General features: G+C 31.7%; 2 protein-coding genes across 2 annotated transcripts in view; one reads left to right on the top strand and one right to left on the bottom strand.

Moving 5' to 3' along the window:
- Positions 1-7,393, top strand: part of LOC135959717 (uncharacterized) — a 31,242-nt gene extending 23,849 nt beyond the window's left edge. The window contains exon 3 of the mRNA XM_065510745.1: positions 7,289-7,393. Coding sequence (XP_065366817.1) covers positions 7,289-7,393 — 105 coding nt within the window. The remainder of the gene's footprint in view (positions 1-7,288) is intronic.
- The window catches only part of mAChR-A (muscarinic Acetylcholine Receptor, A-type), a 60,591-nt gene extending 49,078 nt beyond the window's left edge, over positions 1-11,513 (bottom strand). Inside the window, exon 1 of the mRNA XM_065513791.1 lies at positions 10,582-11,513. Coding sequence (XP_065369863.1) covers positions 10,582-11,501 — 920 coding nt within the window. The 5' untranslated portion in view covers positions 11,502-11,513. The remainder of the gene's footprint in view (positions 1-10,581) is intronic.
- Positions 11,514-12,682: the final 1,169 nt, after the last annotated feature.

The raw sequence follows: 12,682 nt of genomic DNA, 5'->3' as shown, positions 1-12,682 counted from the left end.
CTGTGCGTGATTCACAGGACGCCTTTATATTTATAAATGAGACTATGTAGTCTCTAGAAAACCACGTAGCGGAATTACTGAAGAAAAAGCAGCCCATACAGCCATTTATTTTAGGACTTGGGGACAAGAATACTCTTAAAGTTTCAAAAAATTTTGTATATTTAGTTCATTTATTAGAGCAGTTGATATTTGTTTCAAAACTTATCATTTGTTTAATCTAGATTATCCACTTGCATGCAGACCAATGTGGATTTTCGTCGAACAGTTTCTTTATAAGATATACAAATCAACTGATTTTATTTTGATTTTTCATTATTTATTTTTGTTTAATTCTGAAATTAAAATTAATATATTAATAATAAAATTATTTTTATGTATGTATGAAATTCTTGCATTGGAAATTTTATTTTTTTTTATTTTCATATTTTATTTATTGTATCTTCACAAAATAATGTGAACTATCAATAATTTTTTCAAATCTTATATCTAAATATTATTTTTTTTTTAATTACGTCCCACCACAGTTGGACGAAATATTATGTTTAATTTATTTAATCCTATCATCAGCGCAGGTCTGTTGGATTCCTTCTTCTTAGTCGGATGTAGCCATTACTTCTCATTAATGTTCGTGCAAGTGGGTTAGGGTGAACTTCTAACTTTTTCGTATATGACTCCGCTTGTTTTTTTATTTAATTTTTCACCAGGAAGACACCTAGGTCCTTATGAATGTTAATATTCTCAATATTTTATTTTGGAATCTTCGATTTTTTCAATATTAGAAGCTGAGACCATGCCCCATAATTGAATTCCATAGCACCATATGGGTTTTATTATTGAGCTGTACAGCAAAAGTTTACAATCTAAATTCAATCTCGAGTTTTTACCAATTAGCCAGTAAATTTGTAGTAATTTTAACTTCATTTGAGTCAATTTCGTATCTATATTCTTTTCCCAGGTAAGACGTCGCACAGTGGTATAAATCTGTAACTTCTAAACCCTTACGCCGATTTGAATGAAATTTCAAACGCGCAAAGAGGTAGTGTAGTCGAATTTAAGTTTTGAATTTGGACCTCATGAGCCCACCAGGAGCGGGACCAGGGGTTCCCAAAGTAGGACACCTCGGGTATGTTCAATTTTTAAAATGATCCTATTTCTTCGTTTGTGTTACGATTTAAAAACAATTTCACATTTAGAATCTCCTCGTCGAGCACTACATAAAGCTGTCACTTGTCTCTTATAGCTTAGGAGATATTCGCATTTGAAAATTTCATTTTCAACATTTTTACCCACCCTACTCCAGTTTTTTGGTGACCGCGGTTCCAAATATTCCCCGATTTTATCCATTTTTCTTTTATAGGATTAAAAATAGATCTATATATCAAATAAAGAAAGAAGTGTTTAAAAATCATGGCTGAGTCCAAAGTTATATTCATTTGAATTTAAAAAAAATTAAAAAGGCAATTTTTTGGGAAAAAAGTACTTTTATTCTTTTTAAGTTATCTAAAAAATTTCTAAGAGGATGTATAATGAATTTGTACTTTTTGAAAAGGTAACTTTACGCCAAATATCTTAAATGTAAAAAACATTTATAATTTTTGATACCGACGGGATCAGGTCCATTCATATTTTTTATGTAAAATTCAACATTAGGGCAAAAATTCTCAAATCGCATACTCGATATCAAAATATAGTAACCTATTTTAGATGGCCCAATAACTTCTTAATTATTTTGTAAAGGGTTCCGATAACCCCCCCCTGGTATGGATATTGTAGCCACAAAACGAAAAATCCCATTTTTGGGATTTTGCAAGATTTTTTTGGGAATTGCGGGATACTTGATATCAAATTTCAAAATTTGTTTTTATTTTTCCATTTTGAATAGAAAAATCTACATAACTGTGAAATTTCATTCAAAAATATTCATAAATAAAAATTTTATTTCAATTTGAAAAATTTGTATCTATGCAAAATTCAATGAAAAGCATTTTTTGTCATATTTTTCAAAAAAGTATTCCATGAATTTTTTAACTTCTAAACCCTTACGCCGATTTGAATGAAATTTCATATGCGCAAAGAGGAAGTGTAGTCGAGTTTAAGTTTTGAATTTGGACCACATGAGCCCACCAGGAGCGGGACCAGCGGGTTCCCAAAGTAGGACACCTCGGGTATGTTCAATTTTTAAAATGATCCTATTTCTTCGTTTGTGTTCCGATTTAAAAAAATTACACATATAGAATCTCGTCGTCGAGCACTACAGCACAGTTGTTAAGTTTTTCCTAATTTATTTGACGCGTTAAAAACATAAGGTAGACATGTTATATATCAATGGAAAGAGGATTTTGTCTACTTTTCAAAAATGTATATATCTTTTGACAATTAAAAAATTCATGGAATACTTTTTTGAAAAATATGACAAAAAATGCTCTTTATTGAATTTTGCATAGATACAAATTTTTCAAATTGAAATAAAATTTTTATTTATGAATATTTTTTAATGAAACTTCACAGTTATTTAGATTTTTCTATTTAAAATGGAAAAATGAAAACAAATTTTGAAATTTGTTATCAAGTATCCCGTAATTCCCAAAAAAATCTTGAAAAATCCCAAAAATGGGATTTTTTCGTTTTTAGGCTATAATATCCATACCAGGGGCGGGGTTATCGGAACCCTTTACAAAATAATTAAGAACTTATTGGGCCATCTAAAATAGGTTAATATGTTTTGATATCGAGTATGCGATTTGAGAATTTTTGCCCTAAAGTTGAATTTTACATAAAAAATAAGCATTTTTTGAATGGACCTGATCCCGTCGGTATCAAAAATTATAAATGTTTTTTTAATTTAAAATAGTTAGCTTTTCAAAAAGTACAAATTCATTATACATCATCTTAGAAATTTTTTAGATAACCCAAAAAAAATTGCGAAAAATCGCTTTTTTTAATTTTTTTAAATTCAAATGCATGTAACTTTGGACTCAGCCATGATTTTTAAACATTCTTTCCTTATTTATATATAGATCTATTGTTAATCCTATAAAAGAAAAATGGATAAAATCGGGGAATATTTGGAACCGCGGTCACCAAAAAACTGGAGTAGGGTGGGTAAAAATGTTCTCCTAAGCTATAAGAGATAATTGATAGCTACGACGAGGTTTTATGTAGTGCTCGACGAGGAGATTATATATGCGTATTATATATGTGTATTGTATAAATCGGAACACAAACGAAGAAATAGGATCATTTAAAAAATTTAACATACCCGAGGTGTCCTACTTTGGGAACCCCTGGTCCCGCTCCTGGTGGGCTCATGTGGTCCAAATTCAAAACTTAAACTCGACTACACTCTCTTTGCGCATATGAAATTTCATTCAAGTCGGCGTAAGCGTTTAGAAGTTACAGATTTATTTCCCTCTTTTTTTATTCTCATACCACTGTGCACAGTTGGACGAAAAGTTATGTTTAATTTATAGATCCTATCATCAGCGCAGGTCTGCTGGATTCCCTCTTCTTTGTCGGATGTAGCCATTACTTCTCATTAATGTTCGTGCAAGTGGGTTAGGTGAACTTCTAACTTTTTAAAAAATGACTCCGCTTGTTTTTTTATTTCAGTTTTCACCAGGAAGACACCTTGGTCCTTATGAATGTTAATATTTCTCACATACCAAGGCGCTGCTTAATATTTTATTTTGGAATCTTTGAATTTTTTTCAATATTAGAAGCTGAGGCCGTGCCCCATAATTGTATTCCATAGCACCTATGGGTTTTATTATTGAGCTGTACAACAAAAGTTTGCAATCTAAACTCAATCTCGAGTTTTTACCAATTAGCCAGTAAATTTGCAGTAATTTTAACTTCTTTGAGTCAATTTCGTATCTATATGCTTTTTCCATGTAAGACGTCGGTCTAGATGCAGACCTAGATATTTAACTTCAGTTTGTTGAGGTATTATATGACTATTTATTAGGATTGGAGGGCACGATTCTCTACGCAATGTGAAAGTGAGATGTATGCATTTTTGCTCGTTTACTTTTATTCCCCATTGTTTTAACCACCTTCCTATGTCGAGTATATGGTCTTGTAAAAGTACAAATGCTTCTTGGGGGTTTTCATGAATAGCTAGGTTAGCTGTGTCATCAGGAAAAGTTGATATGTGGGTTCGACTGTTTGTAGGCATATCACAAGTATATAGCAAATATAGGAAGGGACCAAGTATACTTCCTTGGAGTACGCCTGCTTCAATAGGCTGTGGTGAACTTATGAAGTCTCCCTCTTTAAGAACGAACTTTCGAGGACTTAAATAACTTTCTAAAAGCTTATGTGTGTTTACTGGTAAATATTGTTTTATTTTAATCGATAATCCTTCGTGCCATACTTTGTCGAAGGCTTGCGAAATGTCTATGAAAAGCGCAGAACAATATTTTTTTTCTTCAAATGTCTTTGATATGATATCTACCAGCATGTGAGTTTGTTCTATTATGTGTTATGTTTTTCTCGAAATCCGAATTGATGAGTTGGAATATAATCAAAATGATTCACTATCGGCTTTAACTTATGCATTAAGAGTGTTTCGAATAGCTTAGATATATTTGTCAATAGGCTAATGAGTCTATATGTTTCTACTTTAGTGTTATCGTTTCCCAGCTTAGGTATCATTGTTACTAAAGAAACCTTCCATTCTGGTGGATAATATTCAAAGCGTAATATAGTATTAACAAGTAAGAGTGCTATATTCGGCTGTGCCGAATCTTATATACCCTTCACCTAATTATACCTTAAAATTTTAAATATTTTTAGGTAAACAAAATTTAATTTTTAAATTTTTTGGAAAAAAAATTTTTTCGATTGTTATTTTAAATTTTTAAAATTTTTTTTTTTTAAATTTTAAAATTTTTTTTTTGAAAAAAAAATTCGGTTTAAAATTTTTTTTCCGATTTTGACCCATTGTAGGTCCAACTTACTATGGTCTTATATACGTTGCAAATGTCTTTGAAATATCTATCATTAGATATCCATATTGTCTATATTAATGCCTTAGTAATCCAGATATAGGTCAAAAATCGAGGTTGTCTTGGTTTTTTCCTCATATCTCAGCCATTTGTGGACCGATTTTGCTGATTTTAAATAGCAAAATTCTCGAAAGCATGTCTGACAGAATTATTGAAGATTTGGATCCCGAAGATATCTGGGGTCTTCAGAAAATTGATTTCAACAGACAGACAGACAGACAGACGGACATGGCTTAATCGACTCCGCTATCTATAAGGATCCAGAATACATATACTTTATAGGGTCGGAAATGAAAAATGTATAAATTACAAACGGAATGACAAACTTATATATACCCTTCTCACGAAGGTGAAGGGTATAAAAATAAATAGGATTATTCTTAATGCAATTGGAAATAAAATTATTGGAAATAAAATAATTTTTTTTAGTAATATATATTGTAATTATTTTATTTGTACATAATATTAATGACAGTTATTTATTTCTTTAATGATATATTGCCATCAAATTATTATTAAAACATAATATTGATGACATGTCTTAAAGTTATCAAGATTCGTTATTGCTTATATGACATCTTGATATTAAAAGTATGTTATTGTGTCATTGCATTAACGACATTTTGTCAATAAATAGGTGTCAATTAATCATTCCTATGATGTTAGTGTGTCATTGAATTGAAGACTTTTTGCTATTAAATTGATGCCGATTAGTCATTTTTTTAATACCAATGTATCATTGCATTGATGACAGTTTGTCATCAAATTGAGCCCGAAAAGTCATTCCTCCGATGTTACTGTGTCACCGCACTGATGACATTTTTTTTTTAAACTTACTCCGATTGGCCATCTCTGTGATGACGATATGTCATCACATTGATGACATTTTCACCCTGATGACAATTTTATCAATTGATGTAAAGGCTGACATGACAATGATGAAAAGTGTCATGGGGTCAAAAACGAAGACACTTGACATAGAACTGATGTCAAAATACATCAGCGTTATGACGATTTTTCTATCAGTATATAAGGTGCATAGGGCCTAGGGTTGCCAGTTTGTTTTTTGCAAAAAGCTGGACAATTTTAGAAATAAGTGAAAAATGGCGGTATTTTCAAAACTTACACGGGGCAAAAGATACAAAATTATACCTCAACTATCTTAACACTCTACTTTTCCGAAATTGTAAATTTATGCAATAAATGTCTAAATCTATCTACATATATAAATAAAAATCAAATGTCGTTCGTTGGTAATTGCATCAGTTGAGAACGGCTGGACCGATTTGGACAATTTTTTTTTGTGAAATGTTCCTCATACTCCAACTTAAGGAAAATTGACCATGCCTACTTTTACGCCCACTTTTTCGATTTATCTAAAATTCAAAAACGGCTACACAGATATGGCAAAATTTTTTTTTAAATGTTCGCAATAGTGCACAAAAGTGTTTTACAGAAAGAAAAATTGTACACACCCACTTATCAAATACACCTGCAAATGTGTAACCAAAGTCAGTGTTTTGGCTGAGTTAGTGTGGAGAATTCCAACGATGAAGTCAATCAACTTCAAATGTGCCGCTATGTTATGAAAGACATCCAACTGTTGTTCATTTAGCCGTACATTTGGAAAATGGCCAAAAAGTGTACTTTACTGAGGAGAATGTATTACAACGAGTTGATCGAACGCTATCTACAACATTGACCAGATGTTTAGAAATGTGCCGAAATGATGAATTTGCCCGAACGCTGCTATACTCCGAAATGCCAAGATATTACTTGGAATCATTCGACAACGAGATTTCAACTTCGGAAACAAGGAGATCCAGTTCCAGGTTTCCTACATTTATTTTTATACGACGCTTTAGGTCTCATTTACACAGTCCATCCAAGAAACGATGAGTGTTTCTATTTGCGTTTGCTATTAGTCAACGTTCGTGGCCCAACATCATTCCGAGATTTACGAACTATAAATGTTGAATTGTGTAACGTATAGAGATGGTGTCAACGCTAGCGATTGTTAGATAATGACACTCGTTGGAAATACTCCCTCGGAGATGCAGTGCTTTCGTAAAATGCTCATTAAATACGTACATCTCAACATATGGGAAGCATGTTGAGATAAACCGACTGATTTGTGAAGTAAGTACAAATATGCCATGTGTGATGATATTATGCATCAGATGCGTATTAGAACATCAAATCCAAATTTGCAACTGGGGAGAAAATTTTTCAACGAGGCTTTGATATTAATTGAGGACATGTGATTGATGATGTCGAAAAAGGTATTATCTGAGTTAGGCATGACAGCTCCCAATCGTTCGATGCACGACGCATTTAATCAAGAGTTGCAATGCGAAAAACAATATGATTGCGATGCCTTAAAGTAATCAGTTCGAACAAACGTTCCACTATTGAATCGTCAACAAAAATATGCGTACGACACACTTATGAAAGTTGTGAAAGATGGAACTGGAAGGATTTTTTTACACGCTCCCGGTTGAACTGGAAAAACGTTTTGATCTCATTGATATTGGCAACGATACGCTCGTAGAATGATATTGCTTGCTTCATCAAGAAACTCCAATTGACTGTGAACATGTGTGTCGAGCTGCAGAACGATCAATCTGGAGAAGTATTTTCCAAACAATTGCTGGACATTGGTAACGGAAAAATCCAGATTGACATTTCACATCGCTTTCTGACAGTTCACCGTATCAAAAGGTGTTTCCAAACATTGCACAAAATTACAAAAATCATGATTGGTTGATTGGTCGCAGCCAACATAGCACGTTATTTGGCTGCGAAAAGCTTTGATGTCGACGAATTGAATTTTAAGATTCAAAGTGATATTGATGTCGAATGATGACATACAAATCGGTGGATTCTGTTACTTCCCAAGTTGATGTCGTCAACTATCCATCTCGCTGGAATTACCAGGATTGCCGCCTCACAATCTCCAACTGAAAGTCTGATCGGACCACGTCTTTGTAATGGCACCCGACATGCAATAAAAAGGCTGATGCACAACGTCATCGAAGACACAATACTTAAAGGAAGTACAAAGGACAATACGTATTGTTACCACGGATCCCTATGGCTCCACATGTCGCCTGTTCCCGTGTTGGAACACCATCACCATTATTTGTTTACGTGCCAGACAATAACAAAAAATGTCGTATATCATAGAGCATTACAATGAACGAAATTACGTATCACAGCAAAGAAATCGAAAAAAAATATTTATTTTAATTGGTTACCTTAACATCGATCTTTCAATCAAAATTTAAATAGAACACCATAAGATTCGTTGTAGATACATGCATATTTTAAAATCAAATGTATATCAAACATTATCATTCAAAAATACGTTTTTTTTTCTTTTTAACTATTTTTACTCATTTTAATTTGGACAGGACAACGTCTCACAGTGGGGGATCTGAGAAAAAGTGCAAATAAATCTGCTACTTCTAAACGCATAGCCCGATTTTAATTGAAATTTATATAAAAAATAGGTCTACTTCGGAAGGCTCTGGACCACGCAATAATACGAATTTTGATATTATTTTGCTTTTATAATATTACCCGAAATGTTGTCTTTCAGTAAAATATAAATACACTATTTCTCTTTTTTTTATTTTCTGTATAATTTAAAAATAATGTAAGTACTTTTTTCAAAAAAAAATGGCGAAAAAACTACTTTTTTATTTTTTTTAGAGGTTTTTAAACCATTCTTTCTTACTATTATTAATACATGTCTTGTTAATTCAAAAAAATTATATTTCAAAAAAGCAGACCAAGGTAGGTGAAAAACATAAAATTTTTCTTTTCAAATGCGAATAACTCGTAAACTATTACTACGTTTATACGTAGCCTATTCACAAATAAAAATTATTTGCAATTAACTAACTCACTGTTTATATGTCACATTAGTTACGGAAAATTCTTGTTTTAATAAACTAAAAGCGTTAAAACATATGGCAATGCTTAATACCTATATTGCACCCGACATGCAATAAAAAGGCTGATGCACAACGTCATCGAAGACACAATACTTAAAGGAAGTACAAAGGACAATACGTATTGTTACCACGGATCCCTATGGCTCCACATGTCGCCTGTTCCCGTGTTGGAACACCATCACCATTATTTGTTTACGTGCCAGACAATAACAAAAAATGTCGTATATCATAGAGCATTACAATGAACGAAATTACGTATCACAGCAAAGAAATCGAAAAAAAATATTTATTTTAATTGGTTACCTTAACATCGATCTTTCAATCAAAATTTAAATAGAACACCATAAGATTCGTTGTAGATACATGCATATTTTAAAATCAAATGTATATCAAACATTATCATTCAAAAATACGTTTTTTTTTCTTTTTAACTATTTTTACTCATTTTAATTTGGACAGGACAACGTCTCACAGTGGGGGATCTGAGAAAAAGTGCAAATAAATCTGCTACTTCTAAACGCATAGCCCGATTTTAATTGAAATTTATATAAAAAATAGGTCTACTTCGGAAGGCTCTGGACCACGCAATAATACGAATTTTGATATTATTTTGCTTTTATAATATTACCCGAAATGTTGTCTTTCAGTAAAATATAAATACACTATTTCTCTTTTTTTTATTTTCTGTATAATTTAAAAATAATGTAAGTACTTTTTTCAAAAAAAAAATGGCGAAAAAACTACTTTTTTATTTTTTTTAGAGGTTTTTAAACCATTCTTTCTTACTATTATTAATACATGTCTTGTTAATTCAAAAAAATTATATTTCAAAAAAGCAGACCAAGGTAGGTGAAAAACATAAAATTTTTCTTTTCAAATGCGAATAACTCGTAAACTATTACTACGTTTATACGTAGCCTATTCACAAATAAAAATTATTTGCAATTAACTAACTCACTGTTTATATGTCACATTAGTTACGGAAAATTCTTGTTTTAATAAACTAAAAGCGTTAAAACATATGGCAATGCTTAATACCTTATTTGCAAATAGTGTCGTTAATCAGGAATTGTTTTCGTGAGTTAGGTATTCGCAAATAAAAAATTAATTCACTGTTTATGCGGCATTTTTATTTGCGAATAAGCCGTGCGTATAAACGTAGTATATAAGAGATAATATGGCTAAAGCATTGTTTTTTGTAGATCTCGTCTAGTAGATTCCACACATATAAAAATCTTTTAAATCGTATCGGAAACAAAAATTTGGCATCAGTTTTAATTTTTGATATACCCGAGGTGCCCCACTTTGGGGCATTGTGGCTTGGCAACCCCTTGGCTTTATAAGCCTAAATTTAAATAAAAACTTAAATTTATCAACACCCCCTCTATAGCCATGATAATTTATTAAAATCAGTCTATTCGTTAGAAGTTACAGATTTATTTCCACTTTTTTTCACAAATTCCCCACTGTGCGTTGTATTGAATGCTTGCAGTATTTGCATTTCGCGACTACACTAAAATAAAGTATTATCTTGATTGCCCTTTATAATCTATAATATTTTAATATAGAGCTGCCGTCTACAGATACCATAAACAACATCATTTTATTAATCTTACCTTGAATTCGATCGCTTAGATGCATCTTTTTTACCAGCCTGTAAGTTAGGTAAATCTTTCTGACGTTTTTTCGTCTCTTTCCAAATGCGATAATATAGGAAGCACATGATTGTAACCGGGAAATAAAAGGCTGCTAATGCCGTTAAAAACGTGATATACTGATTTGTCTCAATGAACTGAATATAACATTCATATTGCGGAACTGTGCGTTTGCCTTCTATATATGGCCAACTATATATCCAAGGAGGCCATAAAATTAAGCTTATTCCCCAAGCTGCAGCTATCATAACAGCAGCTCTGTTGGTCGTTCTTTTAGCACGGTATGTAAGAGGTCTTGTAACGCTAAAATAACGATCAAAGCTTATAATGAGAAGATTAAGTACGGATGCATTTGATGCCAGATAATCTAAAGCCAGCCACGTATCGCAGATATGAGGCCCTAGAGGCCAGTATCCCAGTATTGTAGATACAGCAAACAAGGGCATTGATATTAAACCGATCGCAAAATCAGCAATAGCCAAAGAAAATAAAAAGTAATTGCTTATTGTTTGGAGCTGCTTGTCAATTTTAAATGAGATCATCACCATGACATTGCCAACAACGGTCAGTAAACTTAGAAGGCCAGCAACAACACCCATGAGAATCATTGATGACAGAGAATATCGAGGCCCACGAGGATCCATAATATTTGTAAGATTTGTTTGGCTTAAAACGGTATTATTTCCAAAAACAATAACAGTTGTTATATTGTCTAAATCTTCAGACATACTTATGCCTTGAAAAGAATTTTTTGATATTAAAGGAACAAATGTTGTTGTGGTGGTAGAAGTGGTAGTCGTCGTTCTAAATGATGGCACAAGTGGTTCTAAAATATTCGGTGGGCCATGAGCTGCGAGAGCTAGACTTATGAAGGGAGTCATTGTAATGCAATATCCGATCTCTACTGAAAAGAAATATAAGAAATTTACAAAAATTATTTAAAAATTATAATAAATAAAGCTGATAAGTATTAAAAATATTCAAGATAAACATTTAAATTTGTTGTGAATGTTTTTTATAAACCATTTTTATAGACCATAAAAAAATTCATTGTATTTAGAATTAATTCACAGCCATTTTTAATTCGGATTAAATTATTTGAATTTATCATTGTTTAAAATCATTACCCAGGAGCTACTCCAAGCTAACCCTGAAATAGCAGTGGAAATCATACATCCATCCATACATACAGTTAGGGACAAAATTGTTCACAAAACAACCAATATTAAATATAAATAACTTGTTTTTTCTTCTTCGTTGTTTTTATTGAATTTTTTTAAATTGATTAAATTGATTGCTTTAATAAAAAAAGATAAAACTAACAAAAAATATTAAATTCACTTTTTAAATTTAAAAAGGTTTCACATGTTAGCTGTGAACAATTATGACCTTTGATGAAAATCCTTACATTTTGGCTATTAATATTTCGTGTGCCCTAGGGTGGCCCTTAATAAATTAATTTAAAAGAATCGATATGTAATTGTCGTTCTAATACGATATAAAACACAAAAATTGGTTAAAAAATTTCAAAGTTATTAAAAAATCGCCAGGCCATTAAGGTGTCTCAGGCCACTAGTACAAGAAATGTAGGAACAAAATAAACATTTTTTGAGAAATATTAAAATAAGAGCTAATTTTTACTTAAAATATATCCATATTTACTTGTATATGAGTTTTTGTCTTCGAAGGATACCGTTACCCTATTCGCAGGAATGACCAAAAATATAAACAAATTTTAACGGCAGTTTCAAAACTCCATTTTCAAATTTTTAAAAATTTTGTTAAACAAATTTCAGAATTTTTTGATCATCTCATTGCGATTTATTGAGAATAATTTTTCAATATCTAATACCTGTTAATCTCTTACAATAGATGCATCGTCATTACTATCCTGTTCTGTATTTCCCAATATGATCTTAAATATTATGCAAAGGGAATTTATATCCCCGACCAAAGTATAACAAGTAGTCCAACTCTTTGACAGCAGTACCTAATTATATACATGTGTTAGTGAAAAAGTACCTAAGTCTAAATGTGTGTTAGTAACAAAAATGTATATGAG

This window comes from Calliphora vicina, chromosome 5, assembly GCF_958450345.1.
Source record: "Calliphora vicina chromosome 5, idCalVici1.1, whole genome shotgun sequence".
NCBI classification, from domain to species: domain Eukaryota; kingdom Metazoa; phylum Arthropoda; class Insecta; order Diptera; family Calliphoridae; genus Calliphora; species Calliphora vicina.
The sequence above is the reverse complement of the archived record's forward strand: the minus strand, read 5'-3'. Positions and strand labels throughout refer to the sequence as shown.